The sequence below is a fragment of the Phocoena phocoena genome, chromosome 10 (genome assembly GCF_963924675.1).
Source record: "Phocoena phocoena chromosome 10, mPhoPho1.1, whole genome shotgun sequence".
NCBI lineage: Eukaryota > Metazoa > Chordata > Mammalia > Artiodactyla > Phocoenidae > Phocoena > Phocoena phocoena.
Genome location: NC_089228.1, coordinates 76,638,286 through 76,664,775, shown reverse-complemented (window position 1 = coordinate 76,664,775; position 26,490 = coordinate 76,638,286). Strand labels below are relative to the sequence as shown.

The 26,490-nt window shown below is 41.6% G+C and overlaps 1 protein-coding gene across 1 annotated transcript; it reads right to left on the bottom strand.

Annotated features, from left to right (window-relative positions):
* On the bottom strand, positions 1–26,490 carry OPN5 (opsin 5). Its single transcript, XM_065886195.1, has 6 exons — positions 26,361–26,490; positions 22,426–22,545; positions 18,980–19,150; positions 15,337–15,671; positions 3,997–4,238; positions 1–64 (listed from the first exon to the last, which is right to left on the bottom strand). The coding sequence occupies exons 1-6, from the start codon at positions 26,488–26,490 to the stop codon at positions 1–3; spliced, it is 1,062 nt and encodes a 353-aa protein (XP_065742267.1).

Below are 26,490 nucleotides of genomic sequence, written 5' to 3'. Positions count from 1 at the left end.
TCATACCTCTTGATGGATTTCCAGCACAGCAGAAGACTTCCTGACTGTGGTTACCGTGTGCAGCCTGGATATAGGAGAAGAAAGATGCAATTTAATATATATATAATACACTATATATGTACATACACACACAGATACATACACAAAGACATATATGTATAGCATGTCAAACTTGAGTACCATGAAGATTATATGCACAAAACTTGAATTAGAAAGAGTTGGAAAATAATAATTCAATTTAGAATATTCAAAGTCAAGAAATTCCTTGGGCAGAGCTTTCCAAAAACAAGCCACTGGTTTAGAGCACATTTCCTGTGCCCTAGTGCGTTTCCTGTCCTCTAGGACAAAATTCTCTGCACACCAACCTACCACTCAGTTGGGCCCTGTGACTCACCCAACTAATGTGGTCAGAGGAGGCTTGATTACAAGCAATGCCAGAGTCTGGGGCTTTGTTCTTCTTTGTTCTTTATCTTTACTAAAATACTAGGAATGTGGAATGCCTCAGGCCTTCACTATGCACCACCAGCTCTTTTGAACATTTCTATTCCACCTAAGATTGGCCTTGCATCTGAAGTCTGGGTCACCTGTCACTGGTGATGGGTGGCCTCATTGGTCTCGAGGTAGATGGGGTAAAAGGCCTATGACTCCACGTGCTGCAATGTCAATGTCTTCCTTTCCCAGACTCTGGTTCGCTGGCTTTCAACCATGGCTGTGTATGTGAATCATCTGGGAGAGATAACCAACCAAACAACCGATGCTCAGGTCTAATCCAGACCAATTAAATCCAAATTTCTGCAGATGGGGTTTAGAGAGCGGTATTTTTTCAAACTTCCCTGCGTGTCTCTAATACACAGCCAGGGTGCAGAAACACTGTTTACAAAATATGGGAGACTACTTCCGGATAATATAGTGTAGTGAATAATAAAACTTCAAAAAGGGCTCTTGGCCACATTTTTTTCCTTCAGTTCATCAGCTTCTACCAAAATCTCAGGGGACTCAATTCAAGGGGGGAAAAATGAGTTAACTTTTAATGAACCGTTAAAGTTACTCAAAATTTATTTCAACAATCTCATATTCAAACACATTAGCTTTTTTATTTGAATTCAAACTATTTCCCAAGAGGGTCTCCCATTATGCGTAGTACATTTCAGAGCTCAGAAAATGAAAGACCAAGGATAAAATGAATCCAGTTTAATTCAATTGAATTGTTCTGGTAGTACATTAACCACTCTGAACTGGCTTCCTATGACTACACCTCACTCTATGGACCTCCACATTACCTATTTTCTTAGCTTTTTGATAGCAGCAAAGATAAATACGGTTCTTCTTGTTTGTCTGTCTTCTTTGGAAAGCTAAAAAGTGGCCACTGCTCAGCCTTCTGGCTCTCCCCCAAAATAGATCCTTCTAGAATCTGCAACTCATCACACCTTTTCAACATTTCTTCTCTGAAGATGCTTCAACCTCTAGAATCCAAGGCCTCCACCCTGCTTCATCACCACCGCCTGCTTTTTCCACCAAAAGCTGAAGCTCTGGAGTAAGGAAGCAGCCCTTGCTTTCGTTAGGCAAAGCAATTGCTCTGTTTCATATAAATGGCTAATCGGAGTAGGTGAACCGAATTGTCCCTTGCCTGACTGATTTTTCCAAAGCTTTGTGGCCCTAAGTCATTTTCTTCCACATAATTTTTTTTCTCTTTGTATTGTGGAGTGTTGAATATTTACGTGCTACTCACACTTGTGAGCAAATATATAGAACACAGAGTCAGTCTGAAGCCAAATTATGAGGTGAGTGAAATTTGTCTTCAGTCATTCCTGCCAAATTCCCATCTCCTTCAGATGAAAAAGTGCCTCACTATTTTCTCCCTCAGCTGCTCCATTACAAGTGTTCTCCCTACCTGCATTCATAATAGAGTTGTGGTTTTTTGTTTGTTTTTTTTGTGTGTGGTACGCGGGCCTCTCACTGTTGTGGCCTCTCCCGCTGTGGAGCACAGGTTCCGGGCGCGCAGGCTCAGCGGCCATGGCTCACGGGCCCAGCCGCTCCGCGGCTTGTGAGATCTTCCCGGACCGGGGAACGAACCCGTGTCCCCTGCATCGGCAGACAGACTCTCAACCACTGCGCCACCAGGGAAGCCCCATAATAGAGTATTAATAGCTGATAAGGGCAAAGTGTTATTACGTCCAAAATAGATGCATTTTAGCATTTGAATTTAGCTAGTCAATTCAACAGAGATGGTAATAACCACCAACAATGTGGAAAAAAGAACACTAACAGTTGTCACCTAGCCCTTTTCACCTGGGCATTTTGTGTAATTATTACGGCTTGGAAGATGGGCTTTGCCCTCAGCTCATCCCAGTCCTAGGCTCTGAGTGGTTCATTTTCCCAAAGATATAGAGCTACTGTAAACAGCAAAATCGACGTTAAACTCTGGTCTCCTACCTCCAAGTTGTGTGTTTCTTCCCCTGGACCACAGCAACAGCGACAGCACTACCTTTCATTTTGTGCCTGTTTTATCTTTTTTTTTTGCTGCTGCTGTACCGACATGCTGAGGAAACTCAAGGTCAAGAGATTTGTCACTTGCCCGAGCACGGTGAAAGAACAAGGTCAAAACCCACATCTTCTCTCACTTCGGAGTGGCATGGACATATATACACTACCAAACGTAAGGTAGATAGCTAGTGGGAAGCAGCCGCATAGCACAGGGAGATCAGCTCGGTGCTTTGTGACCACCTAGAGGGGTGGGATAGGGAGGGTGGGAGGGAGACGCAAGCGGGAAGAGATATGGGAACATATGTATATGTACAACTGATTCACTTTGTTACAAAGCTGAAACTAACACACCACTGTAAAGCAATTATACTCCAATAAAGATGTTTAAAAAAAAAAAAACCCACATCTTCTCATAGTTAATTCTACCTTTTCCTCTGTTCCCTACTTACTCAAGGAAAATAGCATTGAAAAATATCTAGACTTCAAGTGAGTAAGAATTAAGGGGCCGTTCCATACCCCTCACCTCAGACCAGGAACTTGGTGCCTGTTCCACATTCTACTAAGACTGTCCCTGAGTGGATACAGAACACGACCAATCACCCTCCACTCTTGACTCACCCTGAGCCTTTCGGGTCTTTAGGAAAAATGGTGCTGGATCCCCAAACTCACGTGTTCATTGTGTAGCAGAAGATGTAAAATAGGACATCAAAATCACAAAATGTGGGGGAAGGAAGTATAAAAATGTAGATCTTTTTATTCTGTTTAATTTTTTATTATCCTATGGCAGGGATCTTTTCAGAAAATGGGATAATTAAAAGCAACACAGTAGTCATAGCATAAAATGGTGATAAGCGCTAACATTAAAACTGTAGATCTTTTAGAATGTGTTTGAACTCGAATGAAGATCAGTTTAAAGCAAGTAGATATAGTTATGGGTCAACATGCTTGAGTTTTGAAACCCAGCAGACCTTCACCTTGCTTGAACCTCCATTTCCTCAACTGACAAAGAGAAGAAATAATATGGGTCTTGCTGTGAAAATAAAGAAACTGGCAGAGAGTAAAAACGTCATCTCCCCTTCTCCCCTTCCTTTGCCTGTCCAAATCCTGTATCTTAGCTAATGGTAGAAATGTCCCAAACAAGAGAATCTTTTCTGTTGTGAAAACCTAATTTTGGATCAATGCCATGTGGCACAGTAACTCTTGGAGTGAAGTGGATTTGGTTCCACATAAGAGTGATACAGGGTGGATGCTCAAATGGTCATGCCTCCGTATCTTGGCTGCTCTACAACAAAAAGCAGAATCACTTTTCCCGCCCTCTACTCCTGTTGTCCAACTCCTATATATCTGATTACTTGATTTCAGGGATTCTGGTGAACAGAAAGTAAAGTCCTCCTAGCAGTAATCCTAAGTGATGAGCTCTAACCCTAAGAAGGCAGCGCTCCCAGTGGCTTGAACCCCACGGGATTTTGAAACAAAGAGGGTATCACTCATTTGCAGCTTCAGAAATTTTACCTGAAGTCTTCCAAAGATTTCTTCTTGGTGGCCTTCAAGCCACCAGTTTGGCAACAGGCAAATTTGTAATCGATGACCTGGTAAATGATGGGGTTGTACACTGCTGCTGATTTTGCCAGGAGGGTTGGCACCACGGAGAGTTGTATGGGGATGGAGTCCGGCCTTCCAAAAGCTGACCACACGGAGACCACTGCGTAAGGAATCCAGGCGATCAGGAAGCCAGCACAAATCAACATCGCTACCTGGTAAGGGAAAGCGACAGAGAACAAAATCGAGGTACTTGGTGGAAACGATGGGTGTGGGGGAGAGGATCAGGCAGCCTATTTACACCCAAGAAAGTCTGTCTAACATGTGTTCATTTATCTTGCCAGTAGGAATCATTTCATACGGATCTCTGAGATGTTCAGCCAGAAGAAGTTATGACAATTCTTATCCCATTCACCACATCTTATCCGTTCTCCACTCCAGAATTTGAATGTACCCAAAGACCCGAAGTTTAACCCTATAAAAGGTGTCAGATTGTGCCTACGTGGAGCAGGAAAATCATGCTAAAAGGACATCTGTGAGCCGGAAGTTTCCAGACTTCGCAACCCACATTCATTTAAAAACTAGATGGAGAATATGTACACCTTGATGAAATTTTAAATCGCCCTCATTTGCCTCAGGAGACTTAGAAACTCTGCCTTTGTTTGAAATTCTAATAGGAAGCTTCTTCAGAGATTTCTATGAAATGTAATTTCCTTTGGCTCAAGTTTGAGGCTCAGATGGTGGAAATTCACTAGCTACAAAGCAAAAGAGAGTCATCGAGCTTGAACCAAAGTGACACAGTTGTATAAAATGAGACTTTTCCAGAAAGTGCTTTTCTCTCTCACCAAATTATATTTACCTTTAGAAGCCTCTTAACTTTCAGACCAAAGAATAGTTAGAGATAGGGTTCGAAGCACCCTGACTAGTTTCTCACCATCTGCCATTCAGTCTCTTTAAGAATGTAGTCTGGGACTTCCCTGGTGGCACAGTGGTTAAGAATCCACCTGCCAAGGCAGGGGACACGGGTTTGAGCCCTGGTCCAGGAAGATCCCACATGCCGCAGAGCAACTAAACCCGTGCACCACAACTACTGAGCCCACGTGCCACAACTACTGAAGCCCGTGTGCCTAGAGCCTGTGCTCCACAACAAGCGAAACCACCGCAGTGAGAAGCCCGCGCACCGCAACGAAGAGTAGCCCCCGCTCGCCGCGACTAGAGAGAGCCCGCGTGCAGCAACGAAGACCTAACGCAGCCAAAAATAAATAAATAGATAAATTTATTTTGAAAAAAAGAATGTAGTCTGACCCTATAGATTATCCCACTTGAATTCAACAAATCTTTTTTTAGCAAGTGCTTTGCGTGAGACACTGTGTAAGTGCTCTGGAGACACCCGCACACCTCCGTGCCTGGGTTGTATCCCTCGAGAGCACAAACAACTACATGACAAAGCTGAATATGGTTTAAGTGCCAGCTCAGAGGAAGACAAAATTACCTGCTATGGAGCAAAGTAAGAACAGTCTCAGGAGGAATGTGACGTATAACCTACCCACTGGCAAATGGAAATAAAGGCGAGTGAGACCAGCACAAGCAAAGGTAAAGACAGGTATGTGTGAGGTTTGTATAGGGACTAGTGAGCAATTCACTTTGATGTATGAGAAAGCAACTAAGGGAGACGAGCCTGGAAAGAAAGATAACATCCACGTATTCAGGGTTCTGTATAACATATTACTGAGCTTGCCCTTAATTCCATATGCCTGAAAGCACCAGTAGGTTTTTGAGCAGGAGACATAGGAGAGTCACGTTTAGGAAGATTAACCTGTAAAATAAAATGCAGCTGGGAAAAATCGGAGGCAGAAAAGTCATTGTTTATTCATTCAACCAGCAAGCGTGATTGAGCATCTCCTACGTGTTTGTGTTGAGGATAAAAGAATGAACAAAGCAGACACAATGCCGGCACACCTAGACTTTCCATTCGGAGCAGGTTTGTTTAGGCAACTGTATGAACAAGAAACAAAAGGGGTCTTAATTAGAGTACCGAGATTTGCAAAGGAAGTCCAAGCTTCCAGTTTTCTTTTAAATGCGAGCTATTTTAAGCCCCGGTTGAGAGAGAGTGAACTAACTTCAAAGCATCCTTAATACCATTATCTACTAGATTATTTTTTCAGTAAGATAAATAATGAAACTGTATTCAGATTTGCCCTCTGTGTGATGAAGATCTGGTGTTGTTTGTTTGTGTTTATTTTCCTCTTCCCAGTATACCTTTGGCCTTAGCATTGCCAGCAACCCTTCTGCCCTGTATACTCTTTTATGGAGTTGGCATCTCAGCAATCACAAGACCAAGTCTGACCAGAGGACTGCATGCCCCTGGCTACAATCCTAGGGGCAGGGTTGGACACATGACTAGAACGAGCATAGTCAGACCCACCCTGGGATTTTATAAAGGCAGTTTTAGGAAAAGTCAGCCTTCCTTTTGAGTTACCTAAAGGCCTGGGAGGATGAGAGGCTGGAGATACCTGAGGCCAGGAGCCACTTCCTTTCACAGCCCCCATCCCTTAATTTAAGAAGTAAAATGTAAATTAACAGCTCCCAGCCTCAAGGTCAGCAACATCAAGCGGGTGTGGAGGATGAGACACCAAATATTTTATTAATAGTAGTTAAAGCAACAATAGTTGCACATACTGGATTGTGTTTGAAATTCAATTGGAAGAGTTCTTCCCGTAACAAAGTCATTTGTGTGAATGTGCATTTGAATATTCTTTTGTGGGAGCAGAGCTATTGCATGCGGGAAATGGTCCGGACCCCTCAGTCTACTTGATCTGTGGCACAGCCTGCCAGTAGGGTGTGCTTGCCCTGGGAACCCCGTATGTGAGGGCTGTGTCAAGAAGGAAGCGTGAGAAATGTACCTGAAAGTCTCAGATTCAAAAGTTCTACCCCCAAAAGTTCAAGGATCATCTTTAACTATTAACTGCAGCAGAGAAAAACCTCAACAGTAACCATTTTGCTCCATTTTGCAAGTAGAGAATCTAAATCCCAAAGAGGTGAATCAAATGAGGCCAGATCTCCTGCACGTCCTCAAGTCCCGAGTTAGGGTCCTGAGCTAAACTTCTCACCTGCGCTCAGCAGTTATAGAGGAGGCCTGATGCACACATGCAGCTCTCCTGCCTACTTGCCTTTCCATCTTTCTGCAGAAGCTTACCCAGGAGAAACAGCATTTAGTTTGGTCTGTGTGACTTTTGTTTGTAAATGGAGTGGATGCCTCAAAGCTCACAGCGAGGGTCGTATTTTTTTCTAAATCCTCAAATAAACAATAACGATATAAATAAAGCTTGCTCTAGCCGATGTCTGGGAACTTAACATAGCTCCATCCTTTCTCCTTTGGTGTGAGTCATAAGATGATTTCACAGTATCTCAAAAGCTGTTTTCTGTGTTGCTGCCAAAGTCATTGACAAAAAATAGATTAGCACTTAGTCCATAATATTTTCTACATTTTACATATTTTCTCTTTTTATGGGAGTGTATAATGGGGAACACTAAGGACTTAAAACATTTGCATTTTCTTATCCTTTTTAAAAGGACAGAAGAGAATTAAAATATACCAAGGTTTTTAAATACATAGCAAATGAATCTAAGTGGTTTTTCTGGGATTAGAATAAAGCTAGATACTTCAAATTGAATGACTAGAAATCAAGTTTAATGCAGAAAGAGGGATAAAAGCTTAGATCTCAAAGTACTGCATAATGTTACTCATGTTTTTGAAGTGAATACGAAGTTAATATGAGGCACAGTCATTTTCTACAAGCTTCTCATGTTAAAGTCCACAAAATATTAAACTTTGAAATATTAAAGCTATTTTTAAGAGAGACTACAAAACTTTGCAAAACTTTCATGTGACATTCAGTTTTCCCAGAACTTTCTACTCAAGTTGGAGCACGTTTAATCTTCCCATCACTCTGTCCTTCACTTTCCACATTTCTAAGTGTGTCCTCATTTCTATTTTCCAAAATTTCTCTCCCAGACATCCTTAAACCAATTCTAATACAGGCACCTGTACCCATCAATTTCTTCTAAGTTGTTTATTTTTTTAACTGCTTCATTTTTATCGCTGCCTTTTGGTTCACTGGAAAAGGAATAAAACTTCAAATTCTTAAACTAGACAGTTTTTGTGGGAGGAAATTCATAGAATACATGTTTAGCTTCTACAAAAGACTCACACGTCTGCAACCCTGCTGATTTTTTAAAATATCTTGCTGCAGAGGACCAAGAAATACTGGTACGTTTCAGCTACACGGTTCAAGCTGGCATCAAGCGTCACGTAAGCCATACTGCCCACAATGGATCAATTCCAGTGAATTAACCAATTAAAGCAAGAATAGAATAGGGATGAAGAAGTTCTATAAGGCGCTGCCTCTGGGCCCAATACATCTGAACCATTACAGCAGAGAAGTTTTCCAAAAAGGGAAGTCCTATCTCGTCTGTGTGCAGAGGCAGCGTGGAATAGTGGGGAAGTCTGACATGGAGATATTCAGGTTTGGATTCCAATCTTGCTTCAGTTCCACTGACCACTGTAAGGGAGACAGAATCTCTCTCTCAGATCTGCCCCTTCAGTTCCTTCCACCAGGCTCCTTTGCCCAGATACAAGTAAGACTTCAGCCAACATTTGAAGCTGCCTGCCACCTTGGATAATGAAATAGATAAGGAGAGGACTGGATGTGGAAGTGAAGGCTTAAAATCAGAGCCAAAGAGATGGAATAAATTCCCCACCAATGATGAGGCTGAATCACACTCCAGAACCAGCTAGACTACTGATAATAGAGATATTTCAGTGGCTGGGATGAGATAAGGTCACAAGGAGAGAGATCACCACATCTGTGCATTGAGAGACAGGGCAGGAGAGGGTCCCGCCTGCCTACAGAGAGCGTACATTTGGCAGGAACACAGGCAGGATCAGATTTGGTTTTTCTCTCTTGGCTCTAGCCAGCAAGTATACGGATTTGTTCCCAACTAGAGGGGAAAACGGTAATAAAAGTTGGCAATGCAATGATAAATGCCAATTGTAAGACTACGACCCTCCATGCGTGGGCAGCCTGTCATTGAGGGATGCTGCCAGTGACAAGGAGGAAGGTGGGGAGCTGGATAGCTGTGACCTACCTTCCTCGGCCCTCTGTTTCCTCATCTATATAGAAACAGGGGTAGCGATAGTTCGCTTTCACACCACCTTTAAGAAATTAAGTAATGTGACAACTCCAAACACGTCTAGTTTGAGTTTCCTCCTTCCTTCTATTTTACCAGCAGAATGACAACAAAGGCCAACTGTCTCAGACCCACCTTCATACACTGATGAAAAAATTTCTGAGAGCTTTGGTGCCCTGGTTGTGATCCGGCTAGGAAATATTAATTTATATTTTTTTAAAAAAGGAGTAGGGACCTCCCTGGTGGTGCAGTGGTTAAGAACCTGACTGCCAATGCAGGGGACACGGGTTTGAGCCCTGGTCAGGGAAGATCCCACATGCCAAGAAGCAGCTAAGCCCGGGCGCCACAACCACTGAGCCTGCACTCTAGAGCCCGCATGCTGCAACTACTGAGCCCGAGAGCCACAACTACTGAAGCCCACGTGCCTAGAGCCCGTGCCCCACAACAAGAGAAGCCACCGCAATGAGAAGCCTGCGCACCGCAACGAAGACCCAACACAGCCAAAAAATAAATTTTAAAAAAATTTTTAAAGGAGTGGAAGAAAAAGAAGAATTCTGCACTTCCCAGTTGCAGTTTTCTCAAATCTTAAAATACCACTACTCCACAAACAAGCGAAAGCTGTGATTGGAAGGAGAGGCTGCAAATTAGGTCATGTCACTCTATGCATCTGTGTTTTGAGTTGTAAGCAACAGAAATGGACGTTAGCTGAGTGAGACAGAAAAGGAATGCACTGGTTAGGACAGAGCATCACTGGGAATGCTCAACTGAGAATTGGGGCCAAGCAGACAGAAATGATACCCAAAAACTATGACCTGAGCAGGTTCTGATACACAAACTCCTGCTGCTTTAGCCGTGTCCTTGGGAGCAATCTCCCTGCCCTTCACCAGGTGTCACTAGTTTCTGAGACAGGCTACCATAGCTGGAGCCTAGGGTCATAGCTGCACTCTAGCCACAAGGGAATCTTGGAAAATCAATAACTTGTCTTGATGTATCTTTTAAGTCAAGAGGCCATCTTTGCACAGAAACATTGTTTCTCCCCTGCTGCTCCCCAGCAAGACATAAAATGTTGACAATTTCTCAACATGGAAATTTCAGACCCGGAAAGGGTTTCAGCGACTGTCAGCCAAAACAAATGACAAATGTCAGCTTTGCGAGATTTCTCAGTGGGGAAGTGGCAAAACTGGCACTGAACTTTGAAATTCTTTCCTTCAAATATATCTGTATATGTTTGAGGCATTGTATTAGGTTCTGGGGACACAAAGTGAACAGAAAGATATGGCTGTTACCCCTGTGGGCCTTATTGACTAGTGGTAAAGACAGACATGGAACAAACAATCACAGAAGTAAGTAGGTAATTGTAAATTAACTAAAAATTGTGACAAGTTCTACAAGGCAAATGTAAAAGCGGCAATGAAACATTTTAATAGGAGGACTTGAATTCAATTTGGAGAACACTTCTCTGGAAAGTAACACTGAAGCTAAGAACACGTAAGAAGAACCAGAGGAAAGCAATTAATAAATTGGTTCAAGAACACAGTTCTGCTTTCCCACTAACTGCTCTCAGAGTCCCCATGGGGGTTCTCTGCCTCTGAACCCCCAATGATAAATAACATTCAATGAGCAATGCTGGAAGGGAGTCTTTTGAAGGAAGCAGAGGTTTACGTTTATGAGTTTTAAAAAGGCTTCACAGTCAATGTGAAAGAACAGCAAAACAAAATGCCTCTGCAGGTATAAAACGGACAGAGGGCCTCAAGCTGGGGGTCAAGGGACCAGTGAACACTGATCAAGGTGATTAGGTTAACATAGTATATTCAATTATGTGTCATCCCAGTAATCCTGATTAAGCATCTAGCAGGTGTCGGGCCCTGGGGAACCAGAGCAAACAGCACTTGCCCTCATCCAGCTACTATCTTGCAAAAAGAGCCACAAAGATGTGTCATTCAGAAAAGTGGATATGCCAAGTACTCTGGTGGCCCATAGCAGAGGGACTTCAACAAAGCAGGAGGGATTGGGAAGGTTTCCTGGTAGAAATAAGAGAAATAAAGAGCAACCCAGGTGTCCACAGGATCTGGATACTAACTATAGGCCTGGGACATTGTAGGTGAGCTATGTGTCCTGAGAGAATAAATATGAAGTACCAAGATGCCCAGCATAGTCATATACGGAAAAATTAACTGAAACTTCTGGTATTTCCTTCCCGTTACTCCATCCACCTTCCCCCTCATCATAGCAGCAGCAAGAGTGTCCACTGCATTGGTATGAAGGTTTTCACAAGCAGAAATGTTGAAGAAGTAAAACATTCATTTCTCAACCTCTGAGTTTCAAAATAGAAATTCGAAACTTACAAGAGAGGAAATAGTTGAAATAGAGGGTTTCGAGTGTGACAAAAATGATTTTTGAGTATCTGCAGCCAGAGATGTGCAACACTAGAGGCATTAAGTGTACAGTGTGGACAGGTTAAAGGGACGTACGTGGATACAGGAGCCCACAGTGCGTCAAGGGCCTACAGCCCAAAGGCAAGGGAGGACATCAGAGGAGCTGGTAACTGACCTTGAGAAGCTGTCCTGAAAATACTCCACTGAACCGAGCACAGGGGGCCAGGGAAGGGGTTGGGGGAACAATAGACTCTCAATGCCTTTGCACAAGCAGACAGCTTGTGCCTCACTTCCCAGGGTGCCAGCCAAGGTCTTGACATCCACCCAACGGGTTGCCAAAGAAGGATGGGGAAGTACCTGGAATTTCCAGTGAGCCTAAAGAGGCCTTACAGCTGAAACAAGAAAGATGCAAAGTGACCCATGACAATGGATGCCTGAGGCCAGAGGACACCTTAACTATCTCAGCAATACTAGGGTCAATAAATGACAACAACCAAACCAGATGCCCCCACCCACTGGTCCCATGGAGTTATAAAGACCTCCCTGAACTTACACAGAGCCTAGGAAGAGGAGGAAAACCCAATTCAACTGAATTTACCCTGATTGTGTAATGTTGTTTGTTTTACAAGGTCAAATGCGGGCATAAAATTGAGATTATACTGAGTCATAGGAATACAAAGAGAAAGGGTTTTTTCTTTCCTTTTTCTTTTCTTTTTTTTTTTGGTTTCTGTAGGGTTTTTTTGCTTTTGCACACCTCTGCAATTTCTGTAGTCTGTGAAATTTCAGCCTGCTATAAACGTCTAGCAAAACCATTTTTTAATTAATTAGAAGGAAATTACAATGTGGAAAAAGGTTTATAGCTGGAACATCAATTTTTAAGTTGACGAGGTCAGACCGGCAAAATGCAGGCCCAGATAATAACCTACCTAGAAATAATTAGAGTACACAAAGAAATGAATTATTTTGATCCCATAATCCAGTGAGGTGGCCTTTAATAAGCTTTTAGACCAGGACATTCTGAAGATCAGAAGCAACAGATGAACAAGCAAAGTGCCAATCCTGAGAGGTAGTTGAATGGAGGACAAGGCTTCTAACTACGAAAAGGCCCCTGAAGGTTTTTCTACTTATTTTTACTCACTACAAAAAAAATCAAAATTAACTAGTAATTGAAAATAGTTTAAATTTAGAACAGAATGTGCCACAATAGAAAGCTCTATTTTTCAACGTAGGTTGAATTTTGACTTAAATATTTTGCACAAATGTCAATAATTAGAAGCAGTGTATGTTTAGGTTATTTTAATATAGGTTTTATATATACAAATGAAGCCAAGATGTAACATATAATATAGATAGCATGTATAATATAATGAGAATACATGTTAGAAGACACATATAAAGTAAAATCATACACATATATGCCTACACTTTTCCTTTAACATTGCTTTGGTTAATCTGGTCTGGGTGAGCCTGACTATTTGGTCTACACAGTGCAGGGCAAGGAGAATGATAACACATCAAGTTTGGGATTGACATATACACACCACTATATTTAAAATAGGTAACCAACAAGGACTTACTGTATAGCACAAGGGACTCTGCTCAAAACTCTATAATCTAAATGGGAAAAGAATCTGAAAAAGAATCGATACATTTATATGTATAGCTGAATCACTTTGCTCTATACCTGAAACAAACACAACATTGTTAATCAACTATACCCCAATATAAAATAAAATTTTTTAATAAAAACAAACAAAAAAACTACGCATCAAATTAAATGGTATATGCTGAGCTTCCCCGTGTATGTATAATGAGCTTTAGAAGCTCTGATTAATGAGCTGCCCACCCTCAAGAAATACACGAAGAACCAGATGCTAGGGTATTGGTAAAAGCTGGCTGTGAGTGGGCTGAGTTAAGGAGTTCAACTAACAGGAGAGAGGATGATGAGTGATTGCCTCAGAGAAACGGGAGAAGGGCCTCATGGGTAGGAGGACCCAGACTCACTGCTTAAGACCAGCCAAGCGTCTCAAGGCCAGTAACCTTGGGGGATGCGAAGAGGAGAGGACATCATATGACGTCTCGGCAGCTTCATGGCATGCCACACTACAGGACTGCAACTGAGATCACATACCCATGTGACAGTCATCATGTGGTTCCCTGGGCATACTTCCACGAACTATTGAACACAAACACTTTTAGCTCGGTTGCGTTCACCTAGTTCCTAGAACAGTACTTGGTACCAAATAGGATTTGGATGAAACGGAATCCACATTTAACTTGGATTGATTTATTGGCATTAGTTTGTTTTTTACATTACAGACAGGAGCTAAAGGAAGAGCTAGAAATGAAGAACTTAATTCATGATCCTGAATTTATGGAAATATTTTTCCTACATAACAGCCAATTGTAAGCTAGAAGTTGATCATGATTCCTGATGCTGCATATTTGTCCAGGTAGAACGGCTCCATTTTTAGGTGATCAGTATAGATTTAGAGTGATGAAAACTTCAAACTTTCTTCTACTCAAATGTGGAGTTTAGGGAGTAAAGGAACCAGAACCTCTAAGCTCTCACTGGGCAACCAAGAGGTCCTTGCACGACATCTAAAAATCTGAAATTTGGAGAGAAAACTATTACTAGGACAAAAGTCCTGACTTAGTAGGTAAGGACTAATCCACCTGTGTTCTGGAGGGAACTGTGTTACTCCTGGTCCCTAAGGCCAGTGGTCTGTGTCCAGGGTAGGCTGTGAGGACACTGGAAGGTGGATATCAGTCAACATGATGGATTGGGACACCAGAAGAATGATTAGAACTTCAATCTACATTTATTTTTATCTTTCAAATATAAGATGGAAACTAGGGGGTGCTAATATTAAAAACTCAGTTTGAGAGTATGTGCTGAAAACTGTTTCCTCGATATAAGGGTGAAACGTGATGGAAGTGTAAAGGCCACTGCCTTAGCCCTTACCGGAACTCCTAAAAGTTAGAAGAGACATGAGGAATTATGATTTCTTTAACATCATCCATGCAGCCGTTGACAGGATAACATGTTTATCTCATTGAATCCCCACCACAACCCAGAGAGATAGATGTTACTGTCCCTGTTACACAAGTGAGGAAGTAGAGATTCAAAGAAGTTAAGTATCTATCTCTGGGTCACAAACCTGGCAAGCGTCGGTGATAGAATCCAAACTCTCATCCGTTTTCAAACTGTCTGCTCTTTTCCTTACACCACAATATCTGAAGAGCTGCCAACTCTGAGGCTAGCATTTGCCAAGGGCCCCAATGCTGCAGAAATTGCTCTTGTGTGAAGATGGGCTTCCCATAGGAAAGCAGACATGGTAAGCTCTTACTCTGTTAATGTCCCTAAATGTCCATCAAAGTCCATACAGGACGGTAAATACTGTGAGGCATTCTATGAATCATAAAAGTTATTACTCTTATTAGTGAAATAATTTTAAGAAGCAATGCTATTCAATAGAAAGAAAAAGCCCCCAGTAGATCCATTGTATAAATTCGGTAGCTATTAGACGTGTGTGTGTGTGTGTGTGTGTGTGTGTGTGTAAATGAGAGGGAGATAGAGACAGAGGGAAGAGATACTACAAAGGTTTAAATAAATAATAACAAAGTTCATAAGGACATAAACAGTGGACATTCGAAGTTCTCCCAGTCTCCGACATTCTCTGTCCTCTTTGCCCTATGAAGTTTTAACTGATTAGAAAACACGTTTGTAAATTACGACTGCAGTTACCTTGGTCAGTTTCATTTCCAGCACATGGCTACTAGGGATCCGACTGTCAAAATGAGCTACTTCTTTGGAGGAAGACTTAACCTTAGCAATGATCTTCACATAGGAGAACACGATCACAGCCGTTGGGAGCAAGAGGCAGAAGAAGAGGATGTTCAGGATGAAAATCTGGCCCCCTACTGAGGCCTGGGCCAACCACCAGTCCAGGGTACACGAGGTTCCGAAGGGCTCAGGTGCGTAGTCCCCCAGACCTACCAAGGGCATGGTGGTCCAAAAGGAAGCATAGGCCCAGATGACGGCCAGGCAGATGTAGGCGTGCTTTCTTTTCAGCCAAACCCCTGGAGGTGGAAGAATAGCATTAGCAGGATGTAATCTACCCTCCGCCCAGATACCTCCCTTCCATAGGTCAAATTCCACATCCAAAGAGTTAATCCATTGGATTCTGGGAGGAGTGGTCACAGTAACCGAAGCCGGAGGGAGAGCAGGGTGGAGGGAAGAGAGTTCCAGAGCTTGGGCCCTTTTTCCAAGAGAATAAAACTGGAAGTGATTTCACAGGGAAGGTTTTCTCTAGGCATCTGGGAGCCTTGGGAGGGGGAAGTGACAAAAGCTGGGGAGAGGTGGCAGTAAAAAAGATGAGAGGATGCTGAAGACAGTGGAAGATCTTGGGAAAACATCCGGAATGATCTTTGAGATCCTATCCAGGACAAGAGGCCAACTGGTAGAATATAAAGATGGAGCCCAAAAACGCATGTGTTAAGGGTTTATCTAAGGTAGAGTCCTTTGCGGGAGAAGTGATAAGACACTGCCCGTATCTTTAAAATACGCTTCTTCCTAAAAGCTCGTGTGCCTCTCACCTAAGCACTCGTGGAGTGGGTGTTGGTGCCACGGTCATGACTGTGTGGGGTGACGTTATGGGGTGACCCCACTGGGTGAGAGGAGATTTTGAATCTTCCAATGTTATTAATACGACAGTCACATTCACACAGCCATAGATGGAGAAGTGGGGAATCTAGGTAGATCATATCATGTTCTGCAAAAGAAATTCTGTGAAAATATTTCCAGTAAAACAACAACAAAAAAAAATGAGCTCTGTGTTTCAGCACTAGTTTCCATTCGCCGAAAGAGAATTCCAAGAGGCAGAAACAGTGCAGTCATTTAAGGAAAGCTGTAAAGCGCTAGTGATCATTTGCAAAAGTTCAATACAACCACCTAAGACAGGTCAGCCTGATCTAGGGCTTCAGCCTGCAGGGGAAATTACCTCCATACCGGTTATTGCCTGAAACCCAAAGGGCCAGAGAAGTAACCCCTAACTGCCTTGCTTCTTGGTAGCAGAGAAGAAATATCAAAACATGCTTAATAAAAGCCAAACGATTTCTTCAGCACAGACTCAAGGCCTGCCTCTGTTTAGTGTCATGTGAGGTCTGGGAAATCAGAAGGGCCTAATGCTTCTCATTTCTAGTATTTGACCCTCTTCATGTAACCTTTCCAGAGGTCAGTGTTCTTATCAGTAAAATGGAGAAAATAAAGATATACTGCTTACAGATTTTGGTACAGGTGAAATGAACAATGCCAGGCCTCCTTTGCAGACTATGAAGAACTGCACTAACACGAGTATTTACTCCTGTGTTTGTCTTATTTGGCGCTAAGAAGAAATATAACAGATTGTTTCCTTTGTCTCTATTTTTTCAAACATACGGTGCCATAAAATGCAAATTTCACGGACCCACCAGATAGGGGTAACAATTACGTAGCCACAATATCTGTCAGTTATCCATTATAATGGAGAAGACACTGGCACAAATAATTATATATATTTATAGGAATGTGCATAGGCATACGTAGAAGCATTTATGGTTAGGGTTACTTAGTGAGGTGTTTTATACTTACATTCGGTTATGGTGAAAGGCTGTCAAGTACAGGAGGGAGTAGATTAGTAGATTGGTTCTGTGATGCTCCAGCAGTCAGAACTAGGACCAATGGGTGGAGGTTACTGGGAGGCAGTTTTGTCTTAATATAAGGAATAACATTGTAACAATGAGAGCAGACCAATCAGAGAATGGGCTGCCTTGTGCAGTAGTAAGCTCCCCGTCACTGGTCACTGGAATTATTCAAGAAGAGGCCAAGTGGCTGTCTGTCAGGGATGCCTTAAAACAGTTTATCACATTACATGGGAAAAAGGTCTACATGTCCCCAAGCGACCTTCTAATTCCAGCATTCCAAGACACTGTGTGGAGTGTTTAATTGTGCGACAAATCAAATGATGAAACTAGACTATCGAGAATCAACCTTAGGAGAAGCTGGAAAAAATATATAGTTCCCATAGGAATTATGCCCTGCAATGATTCTGGGGATGGGCGGCACCATCTCTTTAACTGACCCAAAGCCTAGTCAGGAGAATATTTAAAAAGCAGAGACATCGAGGTTTAGTATTCCTCAAATATTCTCAGGAAATGGAACTTTTGCTTCTTTGTCTGTAAAATCTATATTTAAAATCTATTTTGATATGACCAAAAAATAAGTTTATAGAAAAATATTGAATCTGAAATCATCCAGCATAGTTATAATTGTATTTTTTGTATTTTATTGGAATTTTTGATTCAAGCTATTTCTATTGCAAGTTTTAAGCTGTTTAGAAAAAGATGCAATTTTTTTTTAAAGGTGAGCCTGGATGGTGCAGACATTGGGCCATGACCCTACCCCTGCCCTGACCCCCTGCATGTTTGTTTGTTTGTTTTTAATTTAGGACTGTAAACTTTTAAAATAGAAAGAGAAATTCCACCCCATTGAGAGTGTCACATCAACTTGATCCTTCCCATTTCAGGCTCCAGGCCACAGTCTGTCCCCATGGTCACAACAATCAAGCTGATTGAGATTAACAAACAAAGCAGCTGTGGTGGGAACCAATCTTATTCCCTGGTTACACCTGGTTCTCAGTATTAAATTTAAGGGGCCCAAATCCTTCTCTTTTGGGTTCAATAGATTTCCAGAGCCCCAAGAAGCCAAAGTACGAAAAGTTTATTTTTCACATGTAGAATCGTTTTATCGTTAAAGAAAAATCTTTAGCCTCTGAAAATTTGTTTATTGCTGGCTCGCCCCTGGCCAGTTCTCTTAGCTACTCATCTTTCTACCTACCAAGACCACAAAAAGAATGTTGGGTGGTATTTCTGTATGTGTGTCCTTTCCTGCAGGCACGGCTCTCTAACCTGGAGGAGAATTCCTCTTCTCTGCAGTCATAGGGATCCTGAGTGCTAAAGGAGAACCAGAACATCTTTCCATATAATTATATTTACTACTTGGGGAACCAGCTAAACATCTTGGACCCAACATCCTTTCAATGTATAAAATGCATTCTTTTGCTTGTATGGCATAACACGGTAAAAAGCTTGCACACTTTAGACAGAAAAATGATACTTTTAAAAGCATCATAGCCAAACACCAGACATTCCTATAAAAGTAGTATTTAAAGAAACCTACATTGACACAGGTTCAAATCTTTAAACATAGGTTAGAACAAGATAAGCTATAAGTAGAAATACTCCTGGTCTCTGAGGTTATTCATAATCCTTATTACCTCTGGGTAAAACTTGTACCGCTTTGACAATCCACCTAGATTTGACTCTCAGGGAATAGAAACCTTCCTACTTACCATAAGATAAATAGCAGATTTTCAAGTACCGGTCCAGGCTGACAGCAGTCATGGTGATAAGACTTCCACAGCCGAAGAAAAATCCAGCCCATCCGTACCAGCGGCAGCCAATCCAGCCAAACACCCAGCGGTGACAGAAGCAAGAGATGATGGTGAACGGTTTGCCTACAACTAGAGTGCCAAGCAACTTGTCAAGGGAAGTTCCCTTCAGTTAAAATTTACCTCACCTACCTCAACTCGCTGTTGAGTTTTATCCCATGCAGACAACAGAGAGCTCTTTTTGGAAATATTAGGTCCAGTTTGTTTACAGCCAGACCCAGATTTCTGGCTTCATCAGTTCATTTTGTTTGTTTGTTTTTTTACTTTCTAGGAAGTAATCTTCTACTTTAATTCATGCCCTGCACCCGCCTTATCCAGCTGTGCATTCAATCTTCCCCCTCTTTGAAGGAAATGGCTGAGGAAGCTTTCCAAAATCTGTATCTGATCCATCTATCAAAAGAGGGCTCCCCAACCTTAATGCATTAGAAGAACCAAGTAACTGACATTGGCAGCCTGCAGGTGCCAGCCTTCCCCACCCCTCCCAGGTGTGCCCCGTACCTGGTACACTGTTAGTTCAGTCAATTAACACATATTTATTGGGTGCTTTTCTAAGTTAGACATACATCGCCTCTAGTGGTCTACACAGCTGGTCTCATACTCCAACTGGCTAGACTGGGCACCCTCATATCAGAGCTTCCCAGTCCTATTGGGTCTACACCCCACTGTCAGTGAGGAAACCCAGTGTAAAAGAATTAGTTTTTTGTTTAACAAATGAACTATTTAGTGCCCAGGATGCAACAAGGTGCCAGAGGACAAAGTGGAGATTAAGATTAACAGATTCATTTTTAATAGATAGAGGGGGCAAAAGAAACAAATAATTTGTAATATAAGATACAGTATGATGGACTGATGGGTCATGATGAGTTCCAGGAAGAAAAATGAAGCAGAGGAGGGAAATAGACAGAAATGGTTTTTTTATATCAGGAGATCAGGGAAGACCTCTCTGCACATGTGATGTTTAGGTAGATGCTAAATCAGTGGTTGAGGACTCGAGCAAACATCTAGAGGGAAAATATTCTAGGCAGGGGAGACAGCAAACTCAGAGCTTGGATTGAGTGTCTGCTGGGTGGGTGCTAAAGACAGCAAAAAAGACAATTGAATGTGACTCCGATGAAGCAAAATTTGTGTCTGTTGTGCCTGGGATCCATCAGCAAAAGGTATTTTAGGCTTCTTTCTGGAGTGGAGCTTTTGATGAACCTATGGGATGTCATCTAGAACCTTCAGGATGCCAAAGGGTTTTGATGAACCTCTTGGAAAGGTCTCTCCCTCCACCACTAGGTAGAATGGTTCTAAACCCAGCTGCACATTGAAATCACTGGAGGAGTTTTGTTTTGTTTTGCTTTGCTTTGCTTAATTTTAAATATCAGTGTCCAGAGCTCCAACCCCCAGATAATCTGATTTAATTTATCTGGATTTAATTTACCTGACTTCATTTATCTGGCTGGGCCGTCACAATATATTGTTTTTAGCTCCCCAGGTGATTCTAATACATATACATGATTGAGAGCCATTGATATTTAAACAATAAATATTAGTTGTATAGATGAAATACATCTGGTCTCTAGGATGTGTTTCTTCAAGGTGCTTATAATGGAATACAGTGAAGCAAGAAAAAAAAAATTTAAAGACATAAAAATGTTTAAGGTTTATTGGAAGGAAAAAATGTATTTAAGAGATAACCAGAGGTTGCAAAAAATGATCTGAGTTGATCAGAGAAAACTAACCCACGGCAGAAAATGCTTTCTGGTGAATTACTCTAAAGATATATACAGAGCAATGAGGTGGTTTATGCAATTCTGAGGCAGACTTGCTTAGTTGAAAGCATTTTCAATGTATCTGACCAATTAAGGACATTTTTATTTAAGCCTAGTCTAATTCAGCCTTAAGCATCAGTCGGCTATAAGCGAAGGACGTGACTGAAATGGCAGGTTTCATTCAAGCATTTTACGTTCAGTACCAGTGAGAGAACCACCAGGGGGCAGCACGTTGAGCTGACCGGAGAGCCATCATTCATGTTGCGACACCGCCATCGCGTGTCCAAAATGAGAATGGCAGTCACTTTGCAGCCTCGCAAATTCTCTGAGGCGTATCGCGACTATTTTCACAGAAAGGGCCAGATATGTCACTTTCCTCTTAATGTGCATGTGTATTTCCCAAAAGAGGTCATGATACTTCAGTCTGTCCATACTGAGTAAAGCCTCCCCAAATAACCAAGATCATCCAAACTCAGTGAGAGGGCGGCACATCCATTGCTGTGTAATAAACAGTGACTCAGTAAGTAGACACATCACCAAGACTTGTTTTCAGAGATTGGCAGTGGCAGAAAAATCCACTTATGAAGAGAGAAACAAATACCGGGAAACGTTTTAGAAGGGATGCTTTGGATGAGACCCTGCTAAAAGATTTCCAGTGGAAAGACGAGTTGATGTGTGCTATTCAAACTCAATTTCTCCAATTCTAGTAACTTAAAACCATAAAGTGGGGATCCAGAGGCATATTTGAGTGTATCTAGGCAACCCTGGAATTTCATAGGTGAATGTAAAGGGAAGTGACTGACCCCAAATTGTTCATATTTGTAAAAATGAATTACAGTTAAAGAGAAATTTTATTCCAATCCCTCCTTGCTGGGTTACCAGAGAGGCCAAAGAAGCAAGAAATAAACCAGTGGTTCAAAATTTTGGTTGCACATAAATTTACCTGGAAATTCTAATTTTAAATAACCTGATGCCCAGGTAACATTCTCAACTGATTAAAAGCAAAATTTCTGGGTATGAAACCCAGCTGTGAGTTGTTTTGGTTTTGGTTTTAAGTTCCCCAAGTGACTTTTTTGTGCAGCCAAGGTCAAGAATCACTGAACTAGAAGCTTCCTATACTTGCAGTCAGTCCCTAAGCCACACTTAAATATGTCATTACAAGGGCAACCCTTCCCCCTTCCTTGGCTCACTTTTCTGACCCATCATTTACCCTTAACACCTTACCCCCTTGATGTTTATTTTAACAGATTTCCCTAAGCGAGTGAGGGATGTAACAGAGCTCAAAACAGAGATCTAAATCCTGTCTGTAAGTTTCTGTTTTCTGAATCATTTAGCCCACTATACTGTGAGGTATCCAAAGTCTCATGTATCATTTCAAATTGTATCCTCAGCATCTAACATGCCCGGCACGTGGAATGGACTCCATCTGTGTTAAATGGATGATCTCTTTAGCCACACAACAGTCTGCTGGCTTACCACAAACACTGTAAAGATGATTTGTGAAAGGAGGAGCAAAAGAAGCTGGGGGCAGGGTGATCTGTGAGCCAGTGAGGCATTCAAACCCCCAAAGAAGAAACGGCGTGGCTGCGTTACCTGAAATCCCCAGATCACAGATGGCCAAATTGATAGTCATTATTTCCGCAGGTTTCAGCTTCTTTTTTCGTCTAGAAGACATATACAGGACATACCCATTTCCAAATGTGGACAGAATCCCTACAAGGAAAAATATAAATTTCCATCGTTAAAACTAGGATTTAGAGCTCACTCAGATATGAAACACTTCTCAATTTCAAAAAATGGACACCATAGATTTAGAGGGTAGCGAGAGGATTCTAAATAAAAATCTAAGTTAAGAAGATGAAATAAAAAGCATGAGTTGTGAGTGACAGGCGAGGGATGGTTTACCTCCAAAGGGATAGGAGTCAGGGATTGTCAAACGGCACTTACCCAGAAAAAGAACCACTAATTTCCCAGTGAAGCTCAGTAGGGTGTGGGAATCCCCATGGTCAGTTCTTGGACTAATCCCCAGGATGCAGCATCTCCTCAGCCATTTTTAGAGTATTAGCTTTATAGAACTCCTCCCCTCTGATGAGAAGGGTTAACCCCTTGGCTATCGATAAATTCTGAAGACGAAGTGACCCAAACCAAATGAGGTGCTTTCACTCTTCTTGTGGACTCCTGAGGGGGGACCAGCATTCAGGAGAAGCAGAGGCCAGATTAGGCTGGCATGACCCCCTGCAAGGACAGGGTCATCTCCTGGAGACACATCCAGGACTTTTTTGCATCCTGAGGACATGGACGCTGGATATCTGCCACTGCTACTGGACTCAGTATGAAGGGGAAGTGGGTGACAATTGATAACATGGACTCTCCCACTCCCACCAAAGGGAGAGAAAGTAGCTGTCAACCCACCAACCTACCAACAATGATATAAATGTGTTCCCACTTTTATATATCCTTTTATTAATGACTGGCTTTGACATTACAATGATACTGTTCAAAAGTTCTTACAAACCCAGTTTAAATCCAAAAAGACCCAATCCCTACTGACTTTAGTTAAGAAAAGAATACACCTACTTCCATAGCTTAACATGTAGAGTAGATTTCTTCAGGAATTCTTGCTTCATAGTGTAGCTGTGTATAAATGAGAATCTGGTACAGCTGCCTTTAGTAGTAAGGAATAAGGAGAGTATTAACAGGAGAAACCCAGATTTTTCTATCTTAACTTCTACTTCTCCACCACAATTCATTTGGGGGGGCAAGGGGGAAAAATGTGTGTTTCAGCTGATGGTATGAAACCACCAGGCATTAACTGCATTTGTGGTCTTAGGAAATTCTGAATCCCAGGAGTCAGTGCTGCCTCGTGGTCCATTAAAACCTCTTTCGCTTTCTTAAGACAGAGGAGGAAAAAAATAGAAGAGGTGGTGGAGATTCTAAACCAACTAAAATGAAACCCATGTCGCATTAAAGGAAACCAGCTAACAAGGCACACTGGGAAACTATAATGTGAAAACATGGCTAGAAAAATTATAAACACATGCCTTCTACTTTGTATCCAAAAAGATTAAAAAAAACAGTAACTATGCATATGATACACAAAGCTCATTTAAACATCCTTTGTCTTTTTACTTCTCTTTTGAGAATATTGATTTTCTTATTTTTCCTTTCTTAAATTATCTTTACTAATGATTCATAAGGCTTCACCCAGTGCCCAAAGCTTAACAAAAAATAGTCAACTCTCTGCAAGAGCTGCATGTTGATTATTCCCACAGGCAATCTCCCGTAGGGGAGTATGAGGAGAATGCAAACTTATTTTTAATGAGAGTTAAAGGAAAAGAAGATTAAGAAGGTAAAAGCTAAAGTGAGGGGGACATTTTTTGATGACCAAAATCCTGACTCTTCTATGAATACAAAAAATTTAAATCTCATATATAGACCGTTAATGAACTACGTATTTGTAGTAAAAGAGTAGAGGACGGAAATGGGTCTCTAGTTTATTTCTCCTCTATTCCAAACTCACATTATCTTTTCATCTTCCAGTTTTCCCTAAGACTTCTAGTATTTAAGAAAGCTCACCAAGAATGTCATTCCACTCTGGTTCCTTTAAAGGAATCTGGGCACATCCCCAGGAGGGAGGGAACCACACATAGCACCAAGCCCAAGACTGGGTCGAGGATGAGTCCAGCCCCCACCAGCTGACCCTGGCCTCATTCTGAATGAACGACTGCTCGGGAACATACATTTGGCCCCACCCCCGACTCCCTGAGTGATCTGAGCTCCCTTTGTTCCGGGACTCTTTTCGGACCCCTTTATCTGGTGCCTCTTCAGCACTCCCATTTGAATATGATTGTAGCTTTTCACCCCTTAATTGTCCTCCCTATTTTGTGTCATCTGGAGAAACATGTCAGGTTACAGATGCTACTTTGTAATTCATTCCTTGCAATTGATTGCGACAAATTCAATTTATAAGATGTCTATTTTTCTGTCTTTTCTGATCATTGAAAGTACTTATGTTTAATAAAAATTCAATGTGGATTTTACTACCAGGTAGTTCCTGTGCGGGGAGAGAGTAGTTTGCCCATTTTGTTCACTTCTGTATTCCCAGCAACTTAAACAGTGGCAAAGAATAGGCATTCGATATATATTTGTGTTTGAAAGGACATGGAGGTCCATTGATAAGAAAAAGTATTTAAATCAGTACCATATTAACTAATAACAAAGCCAAGGACCCAGGGAATCCCTTTGCAGTGGAATTTCTGATTCAATTTCATGGATTCCTTTTGCCTCAAGCACTGACCATAGAGGGGTCTCCAGACTTTTCTAATGAGTTTGGCTAATTTCAGGAGGTTAAATGAAAGTCTTAGCCCGTAATAAGTAGATGAGAAAGAGAGAGAGAGAAGGAGGGGGAGAGAAAGAGAGAAGGAGACAGAGAAAGCTTGACCCAACGACTGAAAAGATTAAAGGCAGACACACCTAAAGACATAACCCACCTGCACACTGGTTACCCAAATTTAAAACAGCGATTTTCAATGTAAGAAAAGTACTGTGGTTGAATCTAATTACCTAGACTAGTGCTGTCCAATAGAAATGTCATGGAAACCAGAAATGTGAGCCACATATGTATTTAAATTTTTTCTGGTCGTCATATTAAGCAAAGTAAAAATATTACTAAATTAATTTTGAGAATATATTTATTTAACCTAATAGGCCCCAAATGTTATAGGTTAGACATGTAGTCGATTGTTTAAAATTATTAATGAGCTATTTTACATGATTTTTTCTGGTCCTATGTTTTCAGTATCTGGTGTCTATTTAATACTACAGCACATCTCAATTTGGAAAAGTCACAGTTCAAGGACTCAGGAGCCACACGTGGCCACCACATTGGATACCAGAGCCTGGAAGCAGCTGTACCATGCTGTGGATCAGGCAGGAAAACTTTTGACCCTGAACTGACTTCCGTTTATTACTCATACATTTTTTTCAACTCTCATCAAAATTACTTAGTGATGCTATCACGGTGGGACCTGACTTTAGGTGAAGTAAACACAGTGTATCCATCCTGACTACAGCATTGGGACAGAGTCCTCTCCATTGTGAAAAGCAGAGGCTAAACTAGATGAGTTCTAAGGTCCATTCTGAGACTATACTCTTATCCTTATATCAAAAGTATTTTTCAAAAAGTAAAAGCATTCTATTTAAATAAGAGCTCATGATCATTAATTTTGTCATTCGGTAGACAAGCCTACTATCAAAGCAACCAAAATGAAATATAGTCTCAAGATAAATTATTTTGCTGTAAAACTTCTTTGGATTATCGAGGGAATATTTATCCCTAATAATAAAGATAATAGAGTCGTTTCTATGAAACATGTATGAACTCTGTGATCCCTCCCCTTCTTCCTGCTTCCTCCCGCTCTCCATCTCAAAATAGCCACTCAAGTGTTGGAATCTTTGTGCAAAATTAACATAGCAGCCCATGAATTTTCTAGATGCAGCCTTTGCACTGAAAAGGCAAGGAAACTTACCAATGATTATTAAGTAAAAGCCAGCCACTAAATCCGCTTCCCAGGAAAGTTTGGAAGCAAAGGGATCCCCCTCCCGAAGGTAGTACGGCAGGCGCTCATCCAGGGCCGGAGCCGTGTGGTTCAAAGCCAT

Excerpts from the sequence above, each read along its gene's own strand:
- OPN5 (XM_065886195.1), bottom strand. The coding sequence starts at position 26,490 with ATGGCTTTGAACCACACGGCTCCGGCCCTGGATGAGCGCCTGCCGTAC. Across the intron at positions 15,672-18,979 it reads AATCTGCTATTTATCTTATG|GGGTTTGGCTGAAAAGAAAG; the intron begins GTAAGTAGGAAG and ends TTCCACCTCCAG. Across the intron at positions 65-3,996 it reads AAATCTTTGGAAGACTTCAG|GCTGCACACGGTAACCACAG; the intron begins GTAAAATTTCTG and ends TCCTATATCCAG.